This window comes from Ambystoma mexicanum, chromosome 1q, assembly GCF_040938575.1.
Source record: "Ambystoma mexicanum isolate Mex_15411 chromosome 1q, UKY_AmexF1_1, whole genome shotgun sequence".
Taxonomy (NCBI): Eukaryota; Metazoa; Chordata; class Amphibia; order Caudata; family Ambystomatidae; genus Ambystoma; species Ambystoma mexicanum.
In genome coordinates this window covers 480,563,570-480,576,029 of record NC_090922.1, presented here as the reverse complement: position 1 = coordinate 480,576,029, position 12,460 = coordinate 480,563,570, and the positions used below count along the sequence as shown (strand labels likewise).

The 12,460-nt window shown below is 49.5% G+C and overlaps 1 protein-coding gene across 1 annotated transcript in view; it reads left to right on the top strand.

The window, feature by feature from the left end:
- The window catches only part of LOC138529189 (phospholipase A2 inhibitor and Ly6/PLAUR domain-containing protein-like), a 66,157-nt gene that overhangs the window by 36,413 nt on the left and 17,284 nt on the right, over window positions 1-12,460 (top strand). The window contains exon 4 of the mRNA XM_069640819.1: window positions 9,601-9,750. Within this exon, the coding sequence (XP_069496920.1) occupies window positions 9,601-9,750 (150 nt within the window). The remainder of the gene's footprint in view (window positions 1-9,600; window positions 9,751-12,460) is intronic.

Genomic DNA, 12,460 nt, shown 5'->3' with positions numbered 1-12,460 from the left:
GTTAACTGCTTTGTAAAGTACATGTGACCAGTGCTTAGCAGAGTTAAGAATAACTGAGTGTATGGGATGTGGCGATGCAGGACAACCATGAGTCATGGCTCCTGTAAGCTTAAACTCCAGCCCTCAAAATACTTTAAAGAATGGCACTGCATTTATCCCAAAGTAGCCAAAAACGGAAGGATGGCCATCAGAAGACATCCACTACTACAGATAGGACGAGGGAAGTTTTGCTGAGCCTGTCAGAGTTCATTTGAGCCTCTGACCCGGGTGTGGCCACCATCATCAAAATGGCACCTATGGCGCTTAACTGAAGCAACTTGTGGAGGGAGGAAAACCTCTTCTCACAAACTTCTCCTGCAACCAAAGAGTTGCATTTTCACACTGATAAAGCATGAATAGCAAGGTAAATGGGCCACAGGAGAAAAGAAAAGATGTGGCTACCTCAGACCAGGTTATTGGGCGCAAACCAGTGCCCTAAGATGCCACTCAAAGCTGTGACTAGCAGTGTACTATTTTCCTGGTGAGGCACAGAAAGTCAGGCGGGGGGCACTGTGACAGGGCCGCAATAGGCCACAGAGATAATCTGTACCTTTGCAATTTGTGCTTTGTTCAGGATGGCATCAACTAATCTCAAAAGAACCTCAAGGTGCCCAGATGAAAATATCAAAAATCAGAAATCGATATGAGAAAATGACAAAAGCAACTGCTTCAAGGTGAGCCCATTCCCTGGACCATCAACTGCCAAACACTAAAGATAGCATGAAACATCTCCTGAAGGAGACATCCGAGGAGATCAAGGCTGATATGTCAGCACTTAGGGAAGACATACAGACCCAGATAGTGGATCTCAAAAGAGAAGTCAGGGTCATAGAGCAATGAAAAGATGTCCTTTATTGGAAAATGGATGAGAGGAGCACACTGATCATCTACAAGAGTTGCCAATGCATATTGTGGAGGTTAACAGAAGCATCAATGCCATGCATAACATAGAAGAAGGCAGGGAAAATTGACAGAGGTGCAGTATCAGTCATGTTAGAGGATTCTCAGCATCAGTCGTGAATGACCATCTGACTGATTACATTCAGTCTTCCAAAAGATTCTGCAAGGACGGAAACTAACAATATTTGCCTTGAACATACCCATAGATTATTTACCCAAGATCAGCATAGAATAGGTTGTCCCCAGATGTCATTGAAGGAACAAGTTACTTACCTGTAACTGTTGTTCTCCAGCATGGGTCTGGCATGGATTCACATGCTCATGAATATTCCCGTCGTCAGGCTGGGAATCCTCGGTAAAGAAAAATCAGTATCAGTTTCGTTTCTGATCTGTCTTTCGTAGTAGTAACCAATCACTGATCTCTGCGTCATACTGACCACAGCCAATGACTGCCATCTCCCTAAGCCCCGCCTCTGGCAGCCATCTTCAGATTTGGTAGCACGTGAAGTGGCAGTATGACCAAGTGAAGAGCCGCAGAGGGGTAGGCGGGAGGGTTTGCATGTGAATCCATGCCAGACCCATGCTGGAGAACAACAGTTACAGGTAAGTAACTTGTTCCTTCTCCAGCATGGGGTCTGGCATGGATTCACATGCTCATGAATAAAAGAATACATAGCAGTACACACATGCACAACCACGGGAGGTGGCAAAGGCTCAACATTAAGCATTACATCCAAAACTCAACATTAAACATCTCTTACCTCCTCACCAGGCTCACCTTAGGCGAACAGGTTGCGCAGCACTGCTTGGCCGACCCTGGACTCCTCCCTGGAATCCCGATCGACGCAGTAGAATTTCGTGAAGGTGTGCGTCGACCTCCACGTAGCAGCCCTGCAGATGTCCAGCAAGGGCACACCAGATAGGAACGCCGTGGTAGCTGCGATCGCTCTGGTGGAATGGGCTCTCGGATGGCCAGGCAGCGGTCGGTTTGCCAACCGATGACAGTACATGATACAGCCGGAGAGCCATCTGGAAATGGAAGCCTTCGAGAGAGCCTTCCCCTGATTGACAGGTCCAAAGTTCACAAAAAGTTGTGACGTCTTCCGAAAACTCTTCGTGCGGTCCACATAGAACTTCAGCGCTCTAGCCACATCCAGCGAGTGCAAAGTCCTTTCAGCCGGCGACAAAGGCGACGGGAAGAAAACAGGCAACACCAAGGGTTCGTTGAGGTGGAAGTCCAACGGCACCTTGGGCATGAAGGAGGGGTGCACCCTGAGCACTACCCTCTTGTCGTGAAAAGTCAAGTACGGGGGCCTGGATCCCTCCCACCCGTCGTGCGGAGGTGATGGCCACAAGAAACGCTGTTTTCCACGACAAGAACTTCAACGGAGCCAAGTGCAGAGGCTCGAACGGAGGTCCCATGAGCTTGGTCAGCACCACGTTGAGCTCCCACGCCGGGGCCGGAGCCTTCACCGGCGGGAACGATCTAAACAGTCCCTTCATGAATTCTTTCACCAGATGATGAGACCACAAAGACGTCCGTCCCGTGGTTCTGGTGTATCGGGAGATCGAGCAAGATGAATCTTGATGGACGCGTGCGCCAGTCCAGCCTTGGCCAGCGTCAGTAGGTACGGCAGTACTTGGGGAGCCGTAATCCATAGAGGGTTAATCTTATGTGCGTGGCACCAGACAGAGAACCTCTTCCATTTGTGTCCATAGCATTTAAGAGTTGAGGACGCCCTGGCCTTTGCAAGAACCTCTCTGCAGTCGGCCGGTATGCCGTAGCCTCCAAACTCTAATGCTGCAGGAGCCAGGCCTGCAAGTTCAGCGACTTCGGGTCGTGATGGAGGATGGTGCCTCCTTCCCTGGAGAGAAGATCCGCGTCCACTGGCAGCTTGATTGACGGGGACGCTGACAAGTCCAGAAGGTCCGGGAACCATATCTGCCTCGGCCACGCAGGTGCGACGAGGATCATCCTGCACCGTGACCTCTTGAGCTGGTTGATGAGCCGGATCAGCAACGGCAATGGAGGGAACGCGTATAGAAACAGGCCCTCCCAGGGGAACGAGAAAGCATCGCCCATGCTCCTCGGCTGGGGAAACCGGCTGGCGAACCTCCGGCACTTGGAGTTCGTCGCCGTCGCGAACAGATCGATCTGGGTGTGCCCCACCGTCGGAAGAGGCGGTCCACTAGATCCTGTCGTAGTTCACACTCGTGGCACGAGCGCAGCTCCTGCTAAGCGAGTCGGCGATGGTGTTTTTTATTCCTGCCAGATGAAACGGCACCAGAAACATCCCTTGGGCGACGGCCCAATGCCACAGATCCTGCGCCTCCTTGGACAGGGCTGGGGATCTGGTACCACCCTGCTTCCTGATGTAGAACATGGTGGTGGTGTTGTCGGTGAAGATCCTCACCACCTTGCCCTTGAGGGACGGAAGAAAGGACCTGAGGGCCCAAAACACTGCACGGAGCTCCAGGACGTTGATATGGAGGGACTTCTCTGTAGGAAGCCAAAGGCCTCTCGCGTGCAGATTTTCGGTGTGCGCTCCCCACCCTTCCAGGGAGGCATCCATGGTCACTGTCTTCTGGTGGCCCGGGGTCTGGAAGTCCATGCCCGCCGTCAGATGCGCGTGGGTGCCCCACCACCGGATCGCTCTTCGGAAGCTCTCGTCGAGTGTGATCCTGTCCTCGAAGCTGCCCGTCGTCTGGATCCAGCGAGCGTCCAACAACTCCTGTAACGGGCGCATCCGAAGCCTGCACAGGCGGATGAGATAAATGCAAGAAGACATCATTCCGAGGAGGGATTTGATGGACCTCACCCTGGCCGCGTCCACAACCAGCATCCGCTGCACCTTGCCCAAGATGGCCCTCGTCCTTTCCTCCAACGGAGAGGCCAGAAGCACCACTGTGTCGAGTTTCGCTCCCAGAAACAGTGCGTCTTGCGCGGGCACCAGATGGGACTTGGCATAGTTTATGGAGAATCCCAGGTCCGTGAGTAGCTGGACGGTCCTCACAGTGTGCTCCGCGGCGAGCTCCCTTGTCTTTGCTCAGATGAGCCAGTCGTCCAGGTAGGGGTAGACGTGGATCCCCTCCAGGCGCAGCCATGCTGCCACCGGTGCAAGGCACTTGGTGAACACCCTGGGTGCCGACCTCAATCCGAAGGGAAGGGCTCTGAACTGGTAGTGATGCCCTTGGACCACGAACCTGAGAAACCTTCGGTGTCCCTTTAGGATGGGGATATGGAAGTAAGCATCCTCCAAATCCAACGACGACAGGAAATCGCCCTCCTCCAGCTGACCCAGGACGTGCTGGAGGGTGACCATCCGGATCTGTGGCTTGATGAATTTGTTCAGTCGTCCTAGGTCTTCTTCTTCACGAGGAAGTATCTTGAGTAAACTCCGGAGCCCCGAAGCCTGTTTGGGACAAGCTTGATGGCGCCCTTCTTGAGCATCGCCTTTACCTCCAAGAGAAGTTGAGGGACGTGATGTTCCTTCCTGGCCACGGGGGGGACGCGCGGGCACTTCTTTAGAAACTCGAGCACGTGACCCTGGGCCAGGGCGTCCAGCACCCAACGGTCGGTGGAGATGGACTCCCACATGCTGACGAAGTTCGCCAGCTGGCCTCCCACCGGGATGCTTCGGTGGGGGCCCGACCCCACGGCCGGTTCAGTCCTGCTTCGACGAGGCTTTGCCGCCTTGTCCTCCCTGGCGACGACGGCGGGGTCCGCCTGACTTGCCTCGTCCCCTGTAGGCTTCCTGTGAAGACGAACGGGCCGCTTGACGGTAAGTGGAATATCCGCCGCCGGAACCTTTGGAGGCACCCTGCTTGCCTCCGGTGCTCCAAAAGGGCGGCCGTCGTTGCTGGAGAAAACCAAGAGCCCGGGCCGTCTCTGTGTCCGTCTTGATGGTTTTAGGGAATCGTCCACTGTTTTCCCAAACAGGTTGCTCCCGTCGAACGGCATGTCCAAGACTCTGGTCTGCACGTCCTGCCGGAAGTCCGTTGCCTTGAGCCATCCACGCCGTCTAAGGCACATGCCGTTGCCCAACTGGCAAAATCCAGTGTCAGCGATGTCCGTCGCAATCGTAATAGCGTGGTCCGACGCCACTTCTCCTTCCTGCAAGATCTCTAGGGCCTCCGCCCTCTTGTCGTCTGGTAGGAAGTCCAGCAGGGGGGCGATCTTGTACCACAACTCCCTGTCGTAGCGGGCTACGATAGCCAAGGCGTTGGCAGCCTTAATCGTCGTTGCTGCCGATGAGATGACTCTGCGTCCCATCGTGTCCAATTTCTTTCCCTCGCCGTCCGGCGGGGAGGTTGACGTAGAGGCCGAGGCCCCCCCGCTTTCTTCCTGGCCGCCGCGGAGACGACCGAGTCCGGGGTCGGCTGTGCCCGAAGGCACAAGGGGGCCGCGTCCGGAACCCCGTACTTCTTCTCGTACCGATCCCTTCTCGCAGGCGTTGTGGATGGGTTCTTGAGGAGGGCGAGGCCCTCATCCAAGATATCGTCCAGTAGAGGTACAGCGAGGACTGTCTTCCTCTTGGTCTCGCGCCGTTGATAAAGGAAAGCTTCCTTCTTCTTCTCTTCCGGGCAGAGCTGGAAAAGCTCGGATGCCCTGGCGATCATGGCATGAAACGATCCAATCTCGTCGGGTGGGGAAGCCCGGGGAGGAGGTGACGACGGGAGATCCTCGTCGTAAGCCTCTTCGTCTGTACCCGTCGCGTCCATGTCCGTCCCCTTATCATCCCCACGGGTCGTGGACGGGGAGGAGGGCTGAGCAGGGCGCGATGGTTGAAAAGGAGGTGGAGGATGAATCCTTCTTCTCTTAGGAGGAGGGCTCCCAGAAGGGCCTGGCTCAGGGTCCCCCAACAGGAGCGGTTCCTCCGTTGGTGGTAACCGCAATCTTGTCCTTATCTCCGAGCATAAGGACTGTATAGCCAACAAAACGGCTGCCGAGTTGTCTTGCGGCACTGGTTGAGGGGATTCCGACGGGCGGTCAGGAGCCCCGTCGGCACCCTCGACGTTATCATCGTCTCCGACGTCGGGGTCCCTCCCGACGGGCTGGTCTTCTTCCACGCCAACGCCATGGCTTAAGACTTCGATCAGCTCCTCTTCAGAGGTTGAGGCCAAATCCACGACGACCTCCTGCCCCCCCTTTTTCTTCTCCGTGGGAGGTTTCACGGGGGTCCTGTCGATGGGCATGAAAAAGGACTCCCTCCGCGGTGATAGGGAGACTATGGGTCCCGAGGTCGCCAACCCTGGTGTAGCCTCCACAGGCTGATCCAGGGCCGCCGCGACTGTCTCGATAGAGACCTTGGCCGGGTGGATCAAGGCTTTCACCACCTTAAGTGCGCTCACCGCCTTCTCCTTGGGGGGAGGGTCACCGCCTCGCTCCCCCTCCGATGGGGCCTTCGAGCTCAACCGGGGTCTCTCCAGGAGCTTTGCCGGGTACTCGGCCTTTCTCTTACCCGAGCCAGAGCATTGGCTCGTGGTTGATGGCGCCGGGGAGGATGCGCCCTGCCTGGCACCCGTAGAGCTCGACCGTTCAGCGCTCCCGGTGCCAGCGGACTCGCTGTGCTTGGCCTTCTGTTGGGCCCTCGTCGCCGGGGCGCCCTCAGAGGTCTTAGAAGACCGCTCGGACTTCTTCTTCTTTTTCTCGCCTGACGGGCTCTTCCCTTCCAGCCAGTTCGCGAGACGCAGATGGCGGTCCTTCATGGTCCGCTCCGACATATTGCTGCAAAACGCACAGTCCTTCTCCACGTGCCCCTTGTCCTCATGCAGGCAGCGGAGGCAAAGGGAGTGTTCATCCTTCTTAAAGACATTCTGAAGCTGGCATCCAGGGCAGTCCCTGAACAGCTTTCCGGGCGTCGAGCTTCCCTTCTCCTGGGCCATGTCCGAGATGGGCCTGAGAAACTTCTGGAGTCCTCCAAAAGCGTGGCTCGACGAAATCTTCACCCTTGAGGGGCGTAGAATAATCCGACACGGGTCCCCATTGATCGGATAAAGAAACGGTGGAGCTTGAGGCTCTTTGACCGAAAAAAGAGAGAATTTTCCTAAGAAAAAGCGCGAAAACGCACTAGAGCTCGAGAACAATAGCACGAGGATCCCAACACTTGAATGTGCGGTAAAAATCTGAAGCTGGCTGCCAGAGGCGGGGCTTAGGGAGATGGCAGTCATTGGCTGTGGTCAGTATGACGCAGAGATCAGTGATTGGTTACTACTACGAAAGACAGATTAGAAACGAAACTGATACTGATTTTTCTTTAGCAAGGATTCCCAGCCTGACGACGGGGAATATTCATGAGCATGTGAATCCATGCCAGACCCCATGCTGGAGAAAGAGTGCATTTTCATTTATGCAAACAACAATACTATGGGTAAAGTCTGGCAATGAGAAGAAATGGTTTTAAAATGCCATTTATTGCATTTGTACAAGGGCTTGATGGTGTTACTATGTAAAAAGAAGGGGAATTAAAGAGATAACAATAGGAAAAAAGGTGTCCCGTACAAGTGGGGCCTCCCTTTTATACTAATTTACAAAATAGATAACCCCTTGTACAACCTTCAAAGGGAAAGACCTTCTGGGACTTGCACTTGTTTCAGATGCACAGGCCCCATCTAATGAAAGCACACAACCACCTAAACTGCAAGGACAAGACGAAGGAGCGACAATTGGATGAACAAACAAAAGGCTTGATCCTATTCCGAAAGAACACTCCTAGAAGAAGGAGGAAGTACTAGATAGGTACTAAACAAAACTATGCTAAAACGTTGCCTGGTGAAGACTAAGAGGTTTGAAAGTGGGGTGATTTACAGAAAACATTTGCCATTCCTAATACCTATCTTGCTTGCTGGTTTAAGGGACAGTGTAATGCTATATATGCCACTTAACGTTCATATGTGGGCAGAAGGTGGACAACCCCAAAATCTGCTTTACTCGACTGTTGGTAATAGTTTACCTCTTTGAACTAAAATGAGACATTGCTTGACCGATAAAGACGGTTTACCAGGGTTAAAACAAATGACCAACTGTGTTACTTGTTAAGACAGAGAACGCCCCACTTCCATCCACTGATATTGTTTTTAAACCTTTTATGAAACATGCTTTGTTTGGTATGACTGATTTTCACATTCTGGGTTACTTTGTTGTATTTTTATTTTACTAAGCCATCTTTACAGGTAACATGGAAAGGTTGATGGCAAGATAAAGGGGCACATTGGCTGAATCTGTTGGGCTGAAAGGGCAGGGGGGTGCATGGTATTGGTGCAGATTTGGATAGGCGGGAATCCATTTGAAATTACTTCAAGACCACAGAACATGAGGGGATAATTAATTGGTACCTTCAATGTCCAGCCTCTAAAATCACTGCTGAGGAGAGTACTAAATGTTTTTGTCTTCTTCTCTCAACTCAACATGTATCAATGCAAGAGGGTTTCAATACAGTAGAGCCAGGTGCTTTTACGACAAGCCTCCAGGAAATTCACAGTATATTTTACTAAGGCAGACATGGTAATGCTGCCACATGCAGGGTTTTATTGCTATGAGCATCCCAGCATGCTTACCGGGATGCCGATCGTTTTTTGAAGTTGAGAAAGAGCATGATTTCTGTTTCTCAACTTTAAATAAAATGACAAAACAAGATGGCTCTCATGGTCAAGGGAGAAGGGAACTACACATAGTCCCTTCTCCCTTTCCATTTCGGATATTGATATGGAGGGGAAGCGCCAAAACACAGTGTCCCAGCTGCGGACGAGTGATGAGGCGGCTGCAGATAAGTGGGGTCGGGATGGGGCGAGGACAGTGGGTGAGGGAAGTGGAACTGGGGAAGGGGGGAAGGGAACATATGCCCACTTACCTGTTGCCCAGCAGAAAAATGGCTGCCTCCCCCTCTCACATGGGATGGAATGCAGGCTCAGAACATGGGATTCGATTTGAGGTAAAGCCTGCATTCCGTGCTCTCTGATTGGCAGTGAGGCCATCTGAAACCCCCTACGGGGTGTTAATCCAAATTCAATTTTTACCCCATATGGTTAATAGTTTGTCAAAAAGGGTAATTTTATTAAAAGTGGTAATTGCATGAAGGGGAGAACCAACGTTAGCAGTTACGCATTGTTAGGCAACCTACCTGCATTTTTTCACTTTTACAAAACGAGTGGAAAATAGAAGCTGAGAAAACAAGCACAATCCTCCTTACTCTTTTATTTTAATCCCTGTTTTGAAAAAGCATATAAATATTGGCTGTATATTACATTATGGTATTAAAAACAGTTATATTCCCTTCGCACCTCGTGCAGCGTAAATTTGTGTGCTTTAAAGTCTGGGGAGGAATGCACAGAGGAAAAGTTAATTCTGTTTTGTGTTCCTTCGCTGCCTCCACATTGTGGAAAAGGTCCCGGGAGTGAAAAAAATAAGGCATGAATGCTTTTACACCTGACTTTTACACTCTGGAGCCTAGAAAATTACCATCTCTATTTTTTACAGAATTAAATATATTATGCAGCACATGTGGCTAATATTAGCATAATAAGCAAATTAACATTACAAAAAATCGGCATCAATAAACTATTTTGAAGGAAAGCCGTTCTCTAATGTGTGTTATTTTACATTTTTCAGATATGTTTTGAACAATCACTGACTTGCCTTTTGCTTTCCTTGATGTCTTTTAGTTCCTCCTATTCTCCAGACCCCAAATGGATTCAAGTGTCCAGACTGCAGCACCGACCAGTCAGCCAGTGGCTGCACAGCTGTCGGAAATATTACCTGCGTTGGGAATGAGAACCAATGTGCCGACTTTACAGGAAATGCAGAAAGACCAGGTGAACCTGTGTGATGATTTTCCTTGCATGATTTATGGAGGCTCCATCTGTGCGATCTTTGTCAATGTGATGTTTCTTGTTTGAATTTCATTCATGTGGACGAAGACTTTCATGTATTTGAAAACAATTACAATATCTTCTTCTGACTACATGGGACACACAAAAGAAGGCCCCTTTGTGGAAGACAGTATTTTTCATTGTAGACTAGAAGGCTTTAGCTGCTACTTCAGGACCTGGAAATGTCTGGTAGACCATGTGACACCAGCTGCCATCCAATGTGGCCGACATATGACCATTGGCCAAATCCACAGTTTTGAATGTTATCACTTCACAATGGCATGGCAGGTATTTTTTCGAATGTCTACAATCTTAAAATACTGGACGGAGAGACTGTAAAACTGTAAAATGATTGTGAATTATTCAAATTCCATATGTACATTGGCCAGTTTATGCTCTCAACTTTGAATGTGCATGCCAGATTTCCTAGATCATTTCATGTCATGTGACCATTAGAAACAATGGCATCAGAACGTCAAAGAGCTATTTGAAAGAACAGATTAGCCAACTCACGAAGATTGCCAGTTACGAGAGTAATGTATGCAATCCATAAATTACACCTCAGTGTGGCCGGAAAGTAAAACAGGATAAAATTAGCACAAAAAACATGGGCAACATATGCTTGATTTACAATAAGTTTCACTTCTCTGTTGTCACTTCCTGCACACAAAGTGCCATATTGACAGCATTTTGTGCTTTTCACACAACTATCGGCTACATAAAGGTGTATACGCTTAGCTATAAGTTAGGAAGATAGTTGTGGGAAATGTATTTGCAAATCCTTACCATTACTCGGGTTATTTACGATTTGTGGATTTTCACAAACAGTATTTTCGTCCCAAACATGTTCCCTATCACGGCCGTTTCGTTTAAATGCCATCTGAGGTAGATATGTTGGTAAGTTGTGCATGAGTTAGAAGCTCAGGGTTTAAGCTGCTTGCTCATAAACATGAGCAGGTTCTGCAGACACCACTTGATCAGAGAGCCGTGTATGACTTGCTTTGTGAAGTATGTGCAACTGAAACATACAAACCTTTCCAATTGTATATCGCGCTTAAATCTGGAAAAAAGCTTTGTGAATCTACCCATCTGCATCAGGTCACCAGGAATGCAGACCTCATTTTTCAGTGAAAGCCGCATTCCATGCTAGCTGAGTTGCTTCTCCTGCAGTTTGACTTTTTTCTCACACCCACCATCCCCCTTCACATTAAAGACCCTCAGTGAAATTAGGTTTATATATTTGGACTGCGAGCCATTAGAGCCCCAAATTAGAATTCAATTTTATAACGCTTACTACTGCATTCTTACAGCTTTGCTGTACTGTAAAAATACCATCTTCCATATATAAATATTTCTCTTATGATGTCTATGCATATGGCACTGAGAATGCGAAAAGCCATCCTTAGCCTGAGACCTTTCTAAAATAGTACACAGTGAAAGAAAACATGATCTCCTGAAGACCCCTGGACCCCAGGGGAGTGACTGATGTCACAGCCCTTTTATCCTCACATCCATATCTTGAGGCCGTCTGAATCAATAAATATGTTTCAATGTAACAAAAAGTTTAATTTTAGGATGAGTGGCTTGAAAAATGTCAATTTCGATCAGAAATGACTTGCAAAATACATTTCAGATAGCGGAGGCATGCCCCAGAAGAGTGCATTATAATAGCACAATTATTAGAACAAGTAATAAGCAAGTTTGGGAGGGTGTTAAGAAAGTTGGCCATAGACACGTGACAAAGAAACATGTTATTTATGAAGAGAACATTAATGTAGGGAGCAAGTTCTGCAAACTTAATAGGAGTTCTGGTCACATTTCTTTTATTTCTATTTAATGGCATTTATAGTGCACTTAAAAATCTGCTTCAGAACGATTATACAAGTATAGAGTGGTGGGGTCATGTAGGGAGGAGGAGCGGGTGGTGGAAAAACTCCCTCTTTAGTCAATAGGTGAAGTTTGAGCCAAGCTTTGAAGAGATTCAATGCCGGCCCGGCTTTGATTGCAACGGGCAGCGGGTTCCAATGGAGAGAGGCAAGTAGAGAGAAAAAGCAGAGGGAGAGAAGACACGTGGTGGCATGGGGCAGTGAGGTTCAGTGTAGAGGATGAGCAGAGGGAATGAGATGGTGAGTAGACCGAGATACAGTTAGCTACTGAGGAGCAAGACCATTGATAGCTTTGCAGGCTAGGAGAAGGAACTTGAAAAGGGAGCAGTTATGCATTGAGCACCAATAAGCATGGTGTCGTAGGCAGCCGTGGGGGAAGATCTGGGTGTATTGCAGTGAGTTGGGGTAGCGACGTTGAGGACTTTGTCTAGAGGAAGAAAGGAGTAGAGAGGAAGGCCAAAGTGTAGACATGAGCAATATTTGAGTATGCTGGGCACAAGGGTTAAAATTCGATTTTTCGTAATGGTGGGTAAAAAATGTATGAATGTTACAAATGTTCAGAAGGTTAAAACAAGCTCGTAGTGATAAATGTAGTTGGAGGCAACTTTCAAAGAGGACCCTAAAGTTGCGAGCTTTGGTTGAGGGAGCAATGTGCTTAGATGGGGAGGAGATGGGGCTGACTTTGGTGGCTGGCAGAAACAACTCAGCATGAGGGAACAAAGAGCCATCATGTGGCGGTTTTCAGTGAGACAATAACCTCTTCCGAG